The 18,440-nt window shown below is 40.4% G+C and overlaps 1 protein-coding gene across 4 annotated transcripts in view; it reads left to right on the top strand.

Moving 5' to 3' along the window:
* The window catches only part of ptprub (protein tyrosine phosphatase receptor type Ub), a 195,632-nt gene that overhangs the window by 90,405 nt on the left and 86,787 nt on the right, over positions 1-18,440 (top strand). For all 4 annotated transcript variants that reach the window (XM_085291249.1, XM_085291248.1, XM_085291247.1 and 1 more), the window contains exon 3: positions 14,881-15,152. In XM_085291249.1, the coding sequence (XP_085147375.1) occupies positions 14,881-15,152 (272 nt within the window). The remainder of the gene's footprint in view (positions 1-14,880; positions 15,153-18,440) is intronic.

The following is an 18,440-nucleotide window of genomic DNA, read 5'->3' as shown; positions in this document are numbered from 1 at the left end:
AACTAAACAAGTACATGCACAACTTTGGCGTGAAGTAATCTAAACATTAGGGGTGCAACGATACACAAAATTCACGGTTCGGTTCGGTTCGATACTTTGGTGTCACGGTTCGATATTTTTTCGATACAAAAAAATGTTCATGCCTTTTTAATTTGTCATTTATTAAAATTATAAATATATATTTTAACTCAAAAGTACAGTTTTTAAATTTAACCCTCACCCTTGTGCGTGTTTTTTATTTTGACAGCGAATGCGCACCTGCGGACCACTTATGTGCAGCCCTGGTTATTTAGCTCATCATATTGCAGCCACAGAAATTCTTTTGTCCATGAAACCATAAAGCTGCACTTTCTTTTTGCCTTATAGTCTGATTTGTCATAACTTCTCCGTTTTGTGGTAAGCTTTTCTTTGGCTGTCACTTCTTCACCCTGACCTGTCTTATTTGGCTCAGCAGAACTGAAATGCTTTTACACATGCACTCACATAAGCTCAGCGATTCTCTGCGCGATCAACCTCTCACATGTTTAAGCTGCGGGAGATTTCACTTGTCATGTTTGCATAGTAAGCTAACGATTAATAAGATGATGTCAGAGGAATTGGTGCACAAATTATCATCACTCACAGATCAGTGCTGTCGCTCTCTATACACAGTTCGCGCGATTGCAAAGTGAAAGCAAAAAAACAAGCGCAAATTCAAACGCGATTTCAATATGTCACATATCGACAGTGGCTCACCGATGCCAATGACATAATTACCCAGCTACATTTCTGAAAGAATGCAAAAGCATTGACATATATTTTTCCTACAATAGCCCGACGGGCAGGGAAGAGATAGATTTTGGTACCCCGACTGAAAAAATCGCTAGCTCCGGGACGTCGGGCTAGCGATATTGCAAGCCCTGTATCTGATTGAGGAATCACTCATCTTTGGAAAAGAGAGTTTATTACAGAGAAATGTCTCTTTCCAAAATAAAAGCTATACTATCCGCTTCTTCTGGGCTATATTCTCAGCAGCATAAGGAGAATCATGTGCTAACAGCTGTCTAAATGACTCGGCTAAAGTTAGTAGCATGCTTGTTGTTTTTGTCTTTGCACTAGGATGATGTCGGCGTAAATGTGCAGTCATATTCGTTGTGTTCCCACTAGTGCTTTCAGGTTAATCTCGTTGAAATGACCTTAACGCCACAACACGGCAAATCTCCGTTAACGAGCTACCGCCGATCGCTCCGTGCATGGGGCTAGACGGCCAACACGTTAACGAGCTAACTGCGCTAACACACTAGTTCACACCAATGTAATTGAGCATTGCATGGCACATCCAACATACTGTTTTACTTTAGTCCATGACTCGCTTACCTTCAGGGTCATACGTCACATGAAAACCAAAATAATTCCAAACGCCAGATCTGAATGAGGGTGGGGGAGGTCCATCTTGCAAGGAGAGCTTAACTTCTGTCTCGCTAGCTTGCCCTGCGCTCTTCCTTCTGACTATGCTGTCTGTGTTGAGCGCTCAGTGGATCTGCGCTCGACAGTGCAGCCTAGGCGGAGTAGTCGAACACAGATTCACTGAGCGCTCAACACAGACAGCATCGTCAGAAGGAAAATTGATAAAATAAATTACAAATGTTGTATTGTTCGATACATATGCGTACCGAACCGAAAGCACTGTATCGAACGGTTCAATATCGATACGAATATCGTTGCACCCCTACTAAACATGAACATCAACATGGACCTGAACAGTAGCTTGAAACATCCTGAGACCTGGGGCCCGTTCTTCGTACGTCGCTCACTACATCCAAGATCAAATGACACATCCAAGATCAAACCATCGCGCTAACCGTGAGCTCGCTAATCCGGTTCTCCGAACACACCTTCCGTTGACGATTAGTACAGCTGGACGCAGTAATGTGACATCACTGGGTGTCGTAAAAGGGGCTACGCATCGATAGTAGAAACATTGATCGGAAACCCTCTGATTGGTCGGCGAAAATGTCGAAGGAGCGCGCTCGGCTCGGTATTTTTCGGCAGCAGAGCAAGAACTCTTGAGTGAGGGATTTCAGGAGTTTCAGAGTTTAATCAGAACGCAAGGGAACACTGCAAAGGCTGCAAAAGCAAGGAGAGAGGGCTGGCAGAAAGTTGCTGACAAATTAAACTCGTAAGTAATTTAATAATAATAATAATAATAATATATTGGATTTATATAGCGCTTTTCAAGGCACCCAAAGCGCTTTACAATGCCACTATTCATTCACTCTCACATTCACACACTGGTGGAGGCAGCTACGGTTGTAGCCACAGCTGCCCTGGGGCAGACTGACAGAAGCGAGGCTGCCATATCGCGCCATCGGCCCCTCTGGCCAACACCAGTAGGCGGTAGGGTAGATTTATCATATCACACTATATTATCCAATATTATATTACATTATATTATATTGTTATATTATATCCTCTTTCACATTAGAGCCACAACAGGACCCACTAGAACATGGGAACAAGTAAAAGTGAAATATAAGAATATTCTACAGAATGGTAATATTTATCACTTATATTGCTTTTCGTCTCTTGGAAAGAGACCCTGAAATAATCTGTTTGTTTGTTTATAACAGCAACCAAGAAAAGGGCAGAGCAAAAAAAGACAGGTGGTGGTCCTGCACCCCCTCGTCAACAAGTTGGTTAAGTAAATAATATCCTCACGGGAAAATCGATATCTCTCAATGAGCACACTGTCGCGCTGAGCTAAAGGATCCTGTCTGTCCCGCAATATATGCTGAATTCTGAGGACTCTCCTTATCAATCTTGCACCTTCCGCAATGGGTTGCTCGCGTAAACGGACAGGACATGGCTGCGACAGGCTTCCCAAATCCACCTTGGATTTTATAGCCGTGGTCTCTCATCTTGATTACACGAAGTAATTTACAATTACTACTCTGAAATATGAATTACATCTGTAATAATCACATACATGTAATAGAATGTTAATAGTACATTTCCCTTTTTTAGGAAATGACCTGTATGTATCTGTGTGACATCAATAAAAGGATCAAGTGCTGCATTATCTTCAGTTACATTGATGTTATTTATTTATCGCTGTTGCTTTCGTATAAATGAAGCGGACATACCTGCGTGGCCGCGATCTAATCCTGTTTACATAAAGTAAACCTGCTCCCGAGCAGGTTTACGCTTACGGCTCTGTTGCTATGACAGCAAGTCCCGGATGAGCTTCGGGGAACCGAACGATCCAAGATCACGCGAAATCGTCAACAATCTAATCCAGCTAACTTACTTAGCGAGGTACGAAGAACAGGCCCCTGACGTGACATGAAGCGAGATGGACAGACAAACCGACACAGAGGGAGGGAGACAGAGGAAATAAACAGAAGAGGGAAGTGGAAACACCTGGGGAAACACAGATGACACAAACAACCCTGACGCCGCAGGGGAAGCAAAACTAAACACACTCAACATGGAAAGACAAGACTTTCAAAATAAAAGAAGCACAAGCATAACCAAAAGTTAAACACAGAGGACAGGAAAAGACTCATAAACAAGGAAACAGATGAAACACAAACTAGATTAAAACTCAACTAAACCCTAACTAAAAATAAACTCAGGATGCTGGGTCACAGACCCAGGCCCCTGACAGTTCTTAGTTTCAGTGACATAAAAAGGCCACGTGTAGAATAACCAGATAGATTTGGTAGCTAAAACAAGTTTTTTTAAGCTTTATTCTTTCATCTTGTACTTTTACAGCTTTATAAACAAAAATATTGGCTTATACTGCTTAGAACAGACATCTTTGCATTACAGAGTTATTATAACATTTAATACTCTCTACACTCCTGACTATAACAAGGTTTGTCTCCGTATTTTCCATATTCTTTACACAAACTCCTTTTGTGAGGTTTCTGCTTAAAGGATAACCAACAGTGACTTAATTAACTGATGAGCTCCAACCAATAAAGCAGTTTTGATTTATAACTGATGGACGTAGGCGAGAAAAGTGAAGTAAGTGAACTGTTCTTCTGCAGAATAATAGTAATACAAAAAGAATGACTTGAATTTTGTAAGAAAACATAGTTGGAAGCATCAAAATGAAGAGGGTATTGTAAATCCCTTACAGATGAAAATGGATGCTGACAAAAAAATGGCGCCCATAACACTTTACTGCCATATGCTCAGATGAAACTGTTGTGCTGCTTTTCTTTTTGAGTATAAGGTCATCCTCAGCCTCTTAGTAGGAACACTCTCATTGTGTGTTATTGCTGTCGGTCGATTAAGTCTGTGTGATGTCTTATTATTGGTTTGTCCCTGTATGAGATCTTCCATTAGGAAGAGAAGTTGTCCATCCTCCCAACGGGTTTCCTTTTATCAAAGCCTCCATCTACGTTGTTTACACACTTCCAGGCCTGCCTCAAATTATCGATAAGGTCAGACAGGCGAAAAAAACCCCAACAAAGAATCAAAGAACAATTTTATCTGCCATTTGTTTTCTGCAGCGATGGATAATAACCACATTAACATCTGGTGTTAGCGACAAGACTGTGGCATCTTCCACTGAAAGCTGTTATGGTTCTGTGAACAATTTTGCTACATAATGAGGCGGTTTTAGATCTGTGAACTACATTTCTCAGTGTGAGACCAAACGCCAGGAAATGACAATGGCAATGTGCTTTTCACGCCGATGCCCACTCTTCCCCCCTCTTTATTCATTTATAGGATGTTACAGTGGCTCCATCGTGTAGTGGTTTACACATTTGCCTGATGATTCCCAGAGGAGACAACAATCCTGGGGTAAAACTCGTGGCCAATCAAAACATTTGGAGTTACCCGCTATGAAGACCCCTTGTGAATAAGGGAGCAGCTGAATGTAGCTTCTTCTACTTGTAGGATATTGCAAACAGCAGCAAATAAAGAGAGTTAGGGCACACTCAGAGATTGAGTCTGAAATCCCATATGACCTCAATAGAGAGTGCATGATGAAGACACGGGGAAAAGATGAACATCAAGGCCAAAGTGCAAAGAGGTGGCAGCGACTCAGACTAACAGTAATGGCACAGCAAGCAGCATCAAGGACATTTCTTAAACCCTAACACAGCCATTGATCCCATTATTGTCAGACCTGTAGGCCTGCTACTCTCTTGCGTGTTTGAGATTACTTGGACTTTGGCCTTGGATGTTAGACAAACAAGGCTTTACTGAGGAATGTTTGGTGCCTTTGGTAGGGTAGGGTGGATAAACAAAGAATATACTTTATCCTTTTGTTGTGTTTTCATGTTATGTCTCCCATTTTCCTCTGACAATCGTCCTTCTTAACAGCTTTATTTTGTCTTTACCTTTTTATACTTTGCTTAATTTGTGATCCCGATGCAGTGCACAATCCAAATCCTGTTCTCAGTTTATCGCCCGGCTTTGTGTTTTGTGTCCATTGTGGCTTGTCACAGATAGTGTCACATGCAGCCTGTGACCAGCCTGTAGTGCAGTGGTGCACGGTATGAATTATGATGTGGTGGATGGGCCCTAATTTTGTTATGGATGTTCTTTTTTGCCCTTGGGAATAACATCAATGGATAGATAGAATTTTATCAGATTTTATGGTGCTTCAGAATATAATTCATGAAAGGTGCTGCTGTGTATGCATTGTATGTGTGGGTGGGGGCATGCATTGCAGCGTTATACACTGCAGTGTGATCTGAATAACTTGATCTATGCTCTAGTCTTTAGCTTTAATAATGAAAATTGCAGCAGGGGAAAAAAATTGTGGGGAAGATCAGATCATCAGACTAAAGCAAGTTTTTAAAAGTGACTTAAAAGATGCTATTTTTTTAATTCTCAGATTCACAATGTCAGTGGATATACAAATAAATTACATTCTAGTGTATTCAAAAGCTTTTTGACTTTTTAAATACACATTAAATGTGGTTTTCAGTCATCACAGAACCTGATATTTGATAATAAACTAGGAAATTATGGTACAAAGAGACTGGTTTCTGAAATATTGTACTGTACCGATCCTGTGGCAAAACTCTTATAATGATCAGGTGAAAGAAGAAGAAGATGAAACCATCTACCATTGTGCTACCATAGTAATGGGATATGTTCTCATTGGATAATCAGACCGTAGTTAACTAGTAGTAACTAACTATGTAGTTAGCATCAGAAGCGAAGAAAATAAATGAAGCAAAAATAAAATAAAATCGGACAAACAGGAATCTCTTTGTAAATACGCAGTAAATTCATTTAATAGCATTTTTATTTCACTTATCAAAACCTCAGGGATGAAAGGAAATAAAAAAACAGTTTTTTGTCAAAACTCTTCTTGAAAATTGGGATCAATTTACCATCAGAATGAGAATTTGGCCATTTCACCATACTTCTTAAATTCAGGTCCTGAGAAATATCCTTCAACCTCAATTTAAGATCTCAAACTGCATTGATTTCTTTTCTAAACCCGTTCTTAAAGATGACAGTGAGATCCAAAAGAATGAAAATCAAAAATGAGTATGATCTCACTGATCAAAATGAATTCTCAACTCTGAAGGTTTTTTCTGTTCTCAGAGATGTCTCTAAGATCTGCATGATGCCTCACAACCACAGACCGTATGAAAGATTCTGTTCAATTGCATTTAGAGCCAAATCACAACAGTCAACTCAAGGAGCTTTATATTGTAAGCTAAAGGCCCCACTGTAATAAATTAATTGAAATGATTTGGATTAATAAAAACTATAATTTTATTCACCAAAACTGGAGCTCAGACTTCGTGGAGACTCTGTAATCATCAGATAAGCTGTTAAAAATTCTTCAAAAGACTAAAAGAACACACAGTTTAAGAAGTCTTGTATAATGACTCAAAGAAATGAGTCCTACCAGACGTTGACTGGCAATAATGGAGCCACACCCACACATCAAATGTCCAGGTGGATGAGTTATAGTAAAAATGATCCCTGCTAGAGTTGTTATGATGGGAGAATCTATCCATAGAAGCCAATTTTAGTCGGCCTCATGTGGCACCTACAGGTACTGCAGTTTGTAGCTTAACTTTTAGCTCTGGAGGTTGCCCCTTGATCACAAAACTAGTTGTTTTGATATATTCAGCACATACTTTTTCAAATTATTTAAAGTATTTTAAAGCCACGTAATTATCTGGAAGCTTTTAATTCTGTTGTTTTCAAATTAAGATTGTGTGGATCATTAAAACTTCTTTATTTATCAACAAATTGTTTCAGATTATTCTCTCAAAATAATTTATCAGACGTACAAAAGAACACTCTAAGTTTGTATTAGCATTATTAGCTGTAATTACTAAACATTTCTTTACCAGTTACTCCATGTGGGAGTACGAGTGTAGGAGGATGTAATTAAATTCTAAAGAAAATCATTTTGTGTTACATTTAAATGTCTGCTTCAATTCTCTCAATAAAATATTGCATGCATAACCCAGGTATAATACTATAGTGTGAGATGCAAAACCTGTTTGAGTGGGCCCCACAGTGGGGATGTACTCTGTGTCCCACCAGGGAGTGAGCCGATCACAAACCGTCACCTCTTTGTGTCTGCCGACTGCACGTCACTTGTGTTGTAGCATTTGGAAGGGCTGCGTTGGCGTGCGTCAGTCTGTCATACCGAGGTTTAGTTCGTCTTTTTCTTTATATTTGCAGTTGAGTTGCTCATGCTGTGTTTTTGGTGCTGGTGACGTGCAATGATTGGTACTGCACGTTTAAGGTGATGATCTGCTGGCTGCTGAAAGAAAGAGCAGCGTGGGATATTTCATGCTGAATTCTGTCAAGAGTGACTTCCAGATTTAAATGCAAGGAAAATATGATGAGTAACTTTATTGTACTTTCAGTTTTCATTAATGGCAAAAGTACGGTAGCTTGCATTGTTCTCAGCACTGCATGCACTTCATCTGACACCAAAGTCAGACAATGCCAAGATCTAAATCCTACAAGCTTTTTCCTTTTTTTGTTTATTGATTGCTCCATGAGGCTGTTAAACTCAAAATTAAAGACAACCTAAGAGAACTGGGTTTCTCTAGTTATTTTCAACCTACGCAGGATAATTAGTCAGTAATTGATTTGTTGTTTCGCTCCTTAATTCTCCCAAAGGGCAGTTCACCAGAAACAGGTCAGAATTCATCAGGCTCCTTAAATGAAGTTGATTATTTTCTCCTGAGATGGAAAAGATACTGTGAGCAGCAACATTTGCCTCTGGGAAGATTTGTTAAAGTTACTTAGCAACAGTGTTGGTGTATTTACTCAGAAAAGTGTATTACACAATACTCGTTACTTTTCTTAAATGTAAGTAGTAACTACTCAATACATTATTTTCATGTTACTTCTTACATGATGTGTAAGAAGCACTGTCACATAACTATTAGTTAACTATATAAACCTGAACCTACAGTCTCATACACGGACACAAACTCCCATTAGGACAAAAATACAATATTTCTTTTAGTGTTTACAAAATCTACAAGAAAAAGTAAAGTTGAAAAGCACCCAAAGAGTCTTCAAAGCAAACGCCACAGTGATTCTACCTTGAAACGGAGGCTACCATGACTTTGTTACCTGTTGAAGCTCACTCAGGGTTCTGGGTTTTCTGTCTCAGTGTTAGCATGCTGCAGATGCTTGAACTAATGTTGTGCTAGCAGTGCAATGCAATAATTATGTGTCCTGATATAGTCTGCACTTTATCATCATGCTCTTGTTCTTTCGTGCAATAAAAATAAACCTAATGTTCATATCTCCTCTCCTCAAGAGTTGTAGAGCGGACCGCTGTTTTCCTCCTCGATGCATATGAATCCATTTCAGCTCATTTTAGTGGTGATTGTGTTCAAGAAGGATCAAATATGTTTGATGTTTTTTCTTTCTGTCCAGCCATCGTTCAGATAACTGAAAAACCTTTGTAATGCAAGTAACAACATAATTGTAACTGCAATGTAATTACTGAATTTAGTGTTGAATTTATGAGATTACAGTGATGCATTGCTTTGGAAAGCGTTACCCACAACACTGCTCAGCAGCAGGGTAGAGTCAGAGGACATGGGCAGTTCCATATAGTTCTCAGCAGGAAGCATGGTAAAATGAAGAAAGAGAAACTGTTTTGCACTTAGTTTGTCTACAATTAAGATGCTTTTTAGCTGTGTCCACACTGGAGGTGATTTGCAGCGATGGAGTAACCATAGAAAGCCAGTGATATTTGACAACTCCAAGCAGCTATGGTCAAAATAACCCTGGAGACACAAAGCGGATGGGACCCAAGAGAAACTCGTCTCAACCTCCAACAACAACTCACTTCAGTGATTAAAGCGACGACCAATAAGAGTGCAGGATACTGTTGTTTGATGCATGACCTAAATACTTTAGAGGGTTTCCAAGGTTACCTGCAATGCCCACAAGCGATCAACTGTCAGCTTGAAAGCAATGCACGATGAACAAATGGCTTCCTGTGTGGGCAGCTTGACAAACATATTTGTTTTAAATTTTGTGTTGAACGACTTCATAAAATGCTAAAAAACTGAATGTAAACATGAAAATTGACCTATACACCTCAGTATTCAACATTAGTGGCGATACAGCAACATGAACAGTTTGCCATCATAGCTGTAGACTTTTCAGATGTTGCCTTATAGACCTGAAATACATTTGGTTGTTTGAATGGATTACAGCGGCAGGTGTCACTGAAGCAAAAACGACTTTACGCCGCAGTTTAGGTGGGTTTTAGGTGCTAATGACACATTGACACTCCAGGTGTTCAATCAATGAGCTGATGACTATAATAAAAGCAGACAAACTCTGGTTGAGGAGCGCTTTTCAGATAAATCCAAGGGTTTTTTCGAGTGACTGAACGGTGTCATTACTTTGCGTGTGCAAGACAGTAACAATTCAGTCTGACCTCTTCTTTACTTCCCAAAGATGACTCGCTAGGACATAACAATTTCTTCGTCTTCGCAGTTTCTTCTAAAGATGTTGTTCAGTGTCCCTATGTCAAGGTAAACCTGAATTGACTGGCCTTAACAGTTAATATTAACAATCCCATCACTGCAATGCACTCTGAAGTTGGACCACTTCGCAGGCAGCCTTTTGACCCCGATGAGGTCTTCTTTCTTTCGCTTTTTTTTTTTTAAATCAAAAATCGACGCCTTCTCCAAAGTGTCAGTTATTGAGAGGAAATTGAATAGGTGTTGCCCTTCCTTTTCTCGTCTCCGTCCTTGCACAGGGCCCTGCAGAGATGTTCTGTCTCCATAATATAGACTTGGCAAACAAGGTCAGATGGAGTGTGCAGAGAGTGCTGCTGCAAAAAGACATTTTGTCACACCGTCACCCACTTCAGTTTATGCCTGAATACATTTCGTTTTCTTCATGTTCCATTCACGCTGTTCAACATTGGTTCTGAAGTGCACGGAGGTCTCCCAGTCTCCCGCCTTATGTGTGCTCGAATTAAATTATATCTTTGTATCTTATTTAAAGTGTTAATTCCCTTTAAAAGAAAGGAGATATATTTGTTGTCTGTGTATGAGAAAAGGCACAAAAAAAATCAATGTCTATTTACTTTTTTACTAAACGGATTACGTAACAGAAAAAAGAAACACATTGTGTAGAAATAGATTTGATTAATTTCCCATTATGTTTCCTTTTGTTAAATGCTTTTGCTTAGCCTTTTCAGCCCTCAGACACAACCATTTAATTAGGGGCAGAAATTCCTGCTTACACAGAGGCAGGGCTTCGAAAACTTGCCAAATCAAATCAAGTAATATACATAATGCCCATACTGAGCGAGCTAATGTGGATTATCTCCCAGTATATCGGGATTACTGCACCGACTGTGTCCAGGACCTCCATTTAATTTGTCACAGTGTTTCAGTTTTTCGCCATCATTTGCTTTCACCCACACGTGCTAACCCTTATTAAATTTATGACTTCACTCCGTCTTCGGTTTGAGTCTTCAAGCAGGTTAAAGGGCAGCAGGGCGGCTGCTCTGTCCGTTCTCACGTGACGTTATTGCAGAGTCAACAGAAAGGTGTTAATAATGCCTATATATAAAACAGGAGGCACAGTGAGGACAGTATGGCCTCAGCACCTCAGCCCTTTTCTGGTATTTTATGAGTCCCTCGTGGGCCTGGAGGGTGCGAGAGAGGAGACGGACTCTGAAAGATCTAATTAAGCAAAGCGAAATGAGAGTGCCGAGATGCCAAGCGCAGGACAGGACACAAATCAGGAGGTGTTGACAGTGCGCTGCAGTGCAATGCGGTTTTATAGCAAAGGCCACGTATAGCTTTCACGTAATGAGCGGCCATACAGCTCCGGGTTAAGGGTTGTGAATCTCAATCTCATTATGTAGAACATCAGCTTGTAAATTTAGGCATTTTGTCTTATTTGCGCTCAAAGAGGTAATTAGTGTGTTCTCAGTGGCTGGTTGTGCTTGTGAAGAAGCGGATGACTCCATCAGGTGCTTGTTTGGCGTTTAATAGAGATGAGGATAAAAAAGCTAAAGACTTCTATATTCATAACTCAGAGTACTTCTGTAGGTATGGTGTGTTGCCCCAGATGCTTATTGTCAGAGAGGCTCCTATTTCAGAGGTGCAAACTCGGTGGGATGTTAAGATTTTTTTCCTCTGTCTGGCTTCTGCACCATTCACATGCTATTACATCTGAGAGGAGAATAAGTGTCTTCTGGACACCTGGCGCCAAGGCTGTGACTGTCTGGTCTCTCGGGCTTGTTTCTGACTGAGAACAGAAAGACCTTGGAGTACAAAGACAACAGGCTTGATTATTTGAGTACACAGGAAGGTCTCCAAACATTGTTGTGCTAATCACGTTAGTGGGCAAAGACTCAAGGCAGGACAGATGCGAGGCAAAGGGCAATGGGGTTATGTTATCCTGATTAGAGGAGGCTTTGGGGCGGTCGGGGGGTTTGTGAATCTCGTTTTTACCTCGGCGTCACCTTGGTGAAGAGGGAAGAGGGAAACTGGCCATGAGCTCATTTTTCTCACTCAGTTTCTTTTCTCACTCGGTCCCCTCATTTGTCTCCGGTATTCACTGCTGCCATCGCCAGAACTGAATGTGTCTGTACATTCAAAAGCCCACATTTAATTTTTTTCCCCCTTTTGTTAACCACCTACACACATAGCAGTGACTTGGTGGATAATACTTTCATTTTTCTTCTTTCTGATTCACACGGCGAAAAGTGGTTAAAAAAAGATTTGTTCCTTGTCTGATATGTTTGCCTTGGTTCATGGGAGTCTGTTTCCCAAAAATGCCTCAGTGATTCATTTGCAAAGCTCAACCACTTAAATTAGATGAACAAGTCTGTGCTATGGACATGTTCGCGGTATGAGCACTAATGTAACTAATTTACTCTCTTTTTCATATACGCTTGTACGGTACTGTGCGAGTCATGAGCCAGCCCTCGTTTCGTTATATTTTACTTCCGGGGAGCCAGACTTTCTTGTCATTTTGTTATAGCGGTCTTGAGCAGTTGTTCTCCAGGCTTTCTAAAGATGTTTCAAAGTTTTTCTTTGGACATTACCTGCATTTTCACTCATCCTCAGTCCAGTCCTTGTACCATTTCCAAAGGAACATTTTGTTTTTTTGTTAAGCCGACGGGCAACTTAGCAAAGAGTGCACATTTGCACATCCTCTACAGAGAAAAGAAGAAAGATAAGAGGGGCAACTTGATGTCAAAGTATATTAATTTTGTGTAGCACACAGATATAATAACAATAATAATTAGAGCTATTATGTTATATGTTGCAACCTGTATTTAGTTTCTGTTCTTACTGTCTTGGAGCATGTGTGTCTACACAGTTTCCTTAGGGATTAATAAAGTATTCTGTTTCTGATTCACTTTAAAGTTGCTAGTAGGACCCTGTCACAAAAACATAATTTGTTCCCATTTCTTTAGCTGAATCTGAGAAATGCCAAATATTACACAGTTCAAAAGGCATAAAATAACATTCTTGCATCAACAAAGTACGGAGCCCCGGAGGGGACATGGGAGAAAAAAAAAATTAAGACGGGCTTTTGCGAGATCTTGCAAAACAAACTCGGGATCTCGCAAAAGTTTTGCAAGATCTCGCAAAACAAACTTGGGATCTCGCAAAAGTTTTGCGAGATCTCGCAAAAGTTGAATTCCAACAATGGCGGCAGCTACTTAGTTGTAATATTACTCTTTCTGGGTCACAAAATACACTTTTAAGATATTTTGAGGCGTGAATGTAGCTGTGTAAACATCAGACACCTGCTCGCTTTACAAGACATCACATATTTGCAAAAGTGCTCCGACGTTTTTGGAGATCTGACACCCACCATCTCGAAGCTAACGGGAGGTCGAGACCTACTACAGCCGGGAGGAACACTGTTCCCGGCACATCGTGCCTCGACCTCCCGGTCGGCTTCGAGCTGGCGGCCTCCGAAGAATGCGGCTAAAACTTTTGCGAGATCTCGCAAAAGTCCGTCTTAATTTTTTTTTCTCCCATGTCCCCTGCGGGGCTCCGTAACAAAGTGATTCCCAAGCAGCAAGTAGCTGAAAGGTTGATACATTTCTGCATGGTGTGCAGTGTGTCCTTAAAAAATTTGAGGAAACTCAAATTGTCCTTAACAAACAGGACAAATCTAGTAGAAACCTGACACAGGACCTGACAGATGGATATGGTTGTTCAGTCCACTACTAACTACTGTCAAGAAGCCATTCTTAAGGAAGGCAAATAGGAAGAAAAGGTTGATGTGTGCCAAATTCCACAAGAACTGAACTGAAAATCATTGGCAAGAGGTCTGACAAAGTAAAGCATCCAAAATCCAGAATTTTTGGTTCAAATCATCACCAATATGTATGGAGGAGGTCAGGAGATGGGTACAACCATGAGCGTCTATAACATCTATAAAATACGGTGTCTGGATTTCAGCCTCTGGTGTTTGCGATCTTTTCAGATCAGAATTAATGGAATTACGAAGCACAATTTTGATCTTCCATGCAGTACCTGTATCTGGAAAGCATCTGATTTACAACAGCCTAATTTCTCAGCATGACAGTGACTCCAAAAAAACACTGCCAATACTTCAAAATCATACCTGGATAGAAAAACACAGTAACACTATTAGTCATGGATTGACCTCACTAGAGCCTGAACCTGAACGTTATTGCAAAACGAAAGGAGCCAAAATCCAAAGAAGTATTTTCAACTTTCCTTCAAGAAGCCTGGAGTACTATTCCTGAAAGCTACGTAAAGCAATAACAGTTCAAGCTGTGTTGAAGCTCATTAGAGTCGCCTTACATGCTGCGTTTAAATGTATGTTTCAATAAATTGCTGCACCTAATTCCCATTTTCGAAGCACAATAAAAAAGTGATGGGTTTCTCAAGAGTTTTGTGCAGTACTGTAGATTGTGTATTTTCCCATCATGCCTTATTATATATATAAATAAACTCAAACTATGATTTTCAATATTGCCCCTTGTGTCTAAAGAAAACAACACAGTCAAATTGTAAAATACATGAATGAAAAATACATGAATGTCCAAAAAGCTATTACTGCCTCAGGAAAACGCGGGTGTAGAAGATAGTGCAAGTGTCTGTGTGGTTGACTTCATTTTCCAATTTAAAATGAATAAACACCTCAGGCATTCGAGAGACTAGTTAACTTTTTTAAAATGCACGCTTCACTTCTGCAACTTGTAAATGATGTCTGTTTCTGACGCATGTAAGACATCTGGTGTACAGGAACGCAATGATTTAAAATACTTTTACATTGTTTTCAGGCTTAAACCGGCCAATACAGAGCAGCAGAAAAATTGGCTTCACAGTTAATGACCCCGACTTTTAATAACACATAAATGTTGAATAGAGCGATTAATTGTTGCATTCTGTCCTGCTTTTTTTCCAGGGTCCTATATGCTGGTGAACTCCTCCCAGCATGCCGTGGGTCATCGTGCTCAGCTGCTGCTGCAGACACTGAGTGAAAATGACACGCACTGCGTCCAGTTCAGCTACTTCCTGTATAGCCGTGATGGCCACAGTCCCGGGGCTCTACGGGCATATGTGCGGGTCAACGGCGGCCCGCTCGGCAGTCCAGTGTGGAACACGTCGGGGCCTCATGGCAAACAGTGGCATCAGGTTGAGCTGGCTGTCAGCACCTTCTGGCCGAACGAATACCAGGTACAAACATTCATATTTAAATATGTTGATGAAACTGATTTAAAACTGACTTAAAGTCTTCATCATCCTCGCTTTTAATATGTCGGACGTGTTGTTCAAAGTAGCTGCTTGATGCTCCTCTAAGAACTTAACATTTTTTTGTTTTGTTGGAGATATACAGACTCATTGACCGCGATCATGTAGAGCTTAAAAATGGTACACAGTGAGGCTCTGTTGATCACTACTCATTTTAGCCTCGAGGTACAGTTAATTACTTACATTTGCAACTTAATTAGCACTGATTCCCTTGTGGATGTAGCCAATGCTGGTGCTTAAAGCACCTAAGTAGATCTCACAAGGGAATGCCTGGTGGAGATTTTACCCTGCGAGGTTTGTTTTTCTGCACTTTCACTTCACTCTAACAATTCGCGTGATACGCCATTGTGTGCATGCAGCACGCAGACAGTGACTGGCATGCACTGTGAGGGTCTGATATGCTGTGGTCTGCACATGGCACAGTCAGGTGAGCGTGAGTGTTATCCATCTATTAATCCAATTTCTTCTTTCTGCAAACTCTGCGGAGCTGTCAAAAAGCAATTAAGTTGAGTAGTGTGCATTTTATCAAGAACTGTCAATCCTGCTGACTTAATTAAATTCTATTCAGACCTGCAAGATGTGACCTTCACTATGTAAATAATAGTCCTTAGCGTTGTGCAGACCTGGGGTGTAGATGCAGGGTGATGCCTTTCTCCCGACATCATGCGATCTGAAAATAAGGTAAACAATGTTAGGTTAACAGGATAAAACACATGTATATATTGTACAGAACAGTATTACAGTCAGGGGCACTTGACTCATAGCAGAAAATAATATTTCAGGCATACTTTATGTATCTACTTCTTTTCCAGGTTATAATTAAACACCAACGTTTGTTGACCTAAGTTAAAAAGGGACATTATTTTTCTTTGATTCAAAGAGAAACAAACCATTATAGTGAAACCCACTGAATTTGTGGCGCTGCCATCTGTAGCTATATTTCTGGATATCAAGTCAGTAGCTACAAATCACTAACTATACAAGAAGACAGCGAGCTGCACTAATCAGTGCCAAATCCAGTTGCAGTGTCTCTTGAGCTTTGGCCCCATAAACAGAGTAGCAAAGGACGCCTGCCAGTGAAACTGCTCATCAGTGGCAAATAATGAGGTCCACACTGTCTGATTCTTTTCTTTTCATCGCAAATCGCTACTTTCACTGTACCCTTATTAAATACATTAAGTGGAGGTTTGCTCTCATTCTGCATGTTTAACAGTGAGCGAGCTGGAAGTGGAAGAGAGCTGCCATCTCCGTGTTATAAAACAGACTCACTAACCACAGTTTCACCCTATCATAACATCAGCGCAGATAAGTCCTGAATAAAATAATAAAACCTATCCTGCGTTTTCTTCGCCAGTCAAGTGCTATTGAATTTGCTTTTTGAACATCGCCGGTTTATTCCTTTCCCTTTCTCCGGGGAGCTGTGTACTTTCTCGTCTCTCGGTCTCGTTAGCATCCCAGTAAACACTGATGGCTCATAGGTGAGTCAGAATTATGCTGCAGCTGCCAATGAGAGGCTCCAGATAGGAGAAGGAGCTTTATAATGGGCTTATGAGGAGGAGTGGATGGCTCTGAAGACAGGACAAACAGTACAAGGGAAGAAGAAGAAGATGGGCCTTACACTTGAATTAGAATTGACAGTAGTGGCTTTTAATAGAACAGCTTAAACTGCTAATGGCTTTTATGTCATGTTGGGGGGGAACACGGTGTTCAGATTGGATTAAATTGCTAATATTTGGGATTTGATCAGCAGATATTGGCACCGTTAGAAAAACTGTATCCAATTTTAGCTTGTGAGGAATTAAAGCAATGTAGTTTTCCTTCTTTCTTTCTTCTACTTTCATCTCACATTTCACTTTAACTCAGCTGACCTCATACTGCTTCTGAGTACAAAGGAAACAAAACAAACTGCCTCCACAAAGTCACATATGCCACGGCTTACATTGCTAATCCCTCGGCAGTCAAAAACCTCATCACTGTGGAATGACAGTGGGCCTTGTCTTGCAACACGTCATTGCTCTCTGTTGCACAGACAGAACGGAGAGAAGGGCAAGTGGGGAGGTGTAAAAGCTCAATGTTTTCTTTAATGGTATCTAATAGTGCTGGCTATCCCCTATTGTAAAGCAGCAACGAAAAGGGGGAAGAGAAGTTTGCAGTGGCACTGCGTTCAACTTTCATTTTTACATGTTTTTTTATTTTTAGCTGTATAGCAGCAGCTTTGTGTGACTTTAAATGGTGAAAGTCTTTGTTTATATTAGCTCCATGGCAGGTGTAATACTTCCACTTTGGGTTTCAAATGATAGGCAGGCTGATTTACACTGTCATTAAAGTAGAAAAGCACTCTTTTGAAGCAGCGGTGGATAATGGGTCCTTCTTATCATTGTCTGTGACTAAAATAAATCCCACGGGAACACACAAGCTTTTGGAGACAGTTTTTAAATCCTCAAGTTCTTCTGCCTTATTAGGTTTCAGGACATATTGGAGGAGCCAGTTTCTTGCCTACAGCACAGGGATACAAAATGTCAGGCTTTTACACTGCAGAGATACAGACGTGAGATTACACTCGAGCTTTCACCGTTTTGGGGTGTAATGAAATACTTTGTTTGGGGCACGCACTCAGTCTGTGTTTATTTCTTGAAAATGTCATTGTGGAATGTAATTAAGTGGAGTCTGACAAATTCTCTGATAATCACCAAAACTAAGGGGATTAATATGCCGAAAAACCACAATCACTCCAATCTCCTTTGTTTGCTTTCCTGGTGATTTAAAAAATTATTTTCTTGATTATATCCAACTTGAGTGTTTGAGGATTTTATCGAAAACGAATGATGATGTTTTTCTTTTTCTTTTTTTCTTTAACATGTCTATGTTTGCACTTTATGTGCAGTTTATTGTAAATTTTCTGATCAGGTTGCCGTGTATATTAATGCGAAGGCTGACAGGAGTCTCTTCCTCCTATCACAGGTGTTAAATTGGGATTTGGAGTGCAATGGGTTTCAGGAATGGAAAATAGAAGGCAGTAAGATCACCTTGAGATGTCTCGATTGAAAATGTCGTGCGAGTGCGATCTGCTGTGCATTGCCATATTTCTCTCTGCCTCATATTGGTTTAGAGTGTTTGCAATACCTGGAGAATCTTGTTATCAAATATTAAAGATGTTATCGAGCCCCCAAAACTGCTAACTAGAGCCGGAGACATGCACCTCTGCGCTGAACC

Source organism: Mchenga conophoros, linkage group LG11 (genome assembly GCF_057382185.1).
Source record: "Mchenga conophoros isolate Kocher_MC1m ecotype Shallow Benthic linkage group LG11, M_conophoros_male_GT1.1, whole genome shotgun sequence".
Lineage (NCBI taxonomy): Eukaryota > Metazoa > Chordata > Actinopteri > Cichliformes > Cichlidae > Mchenga > Mchenga conophoros.
Note: the sequence above shows the minus strand (reverse complement) of the source record. Positions and strands in the feature narration are given on the sequence as shown.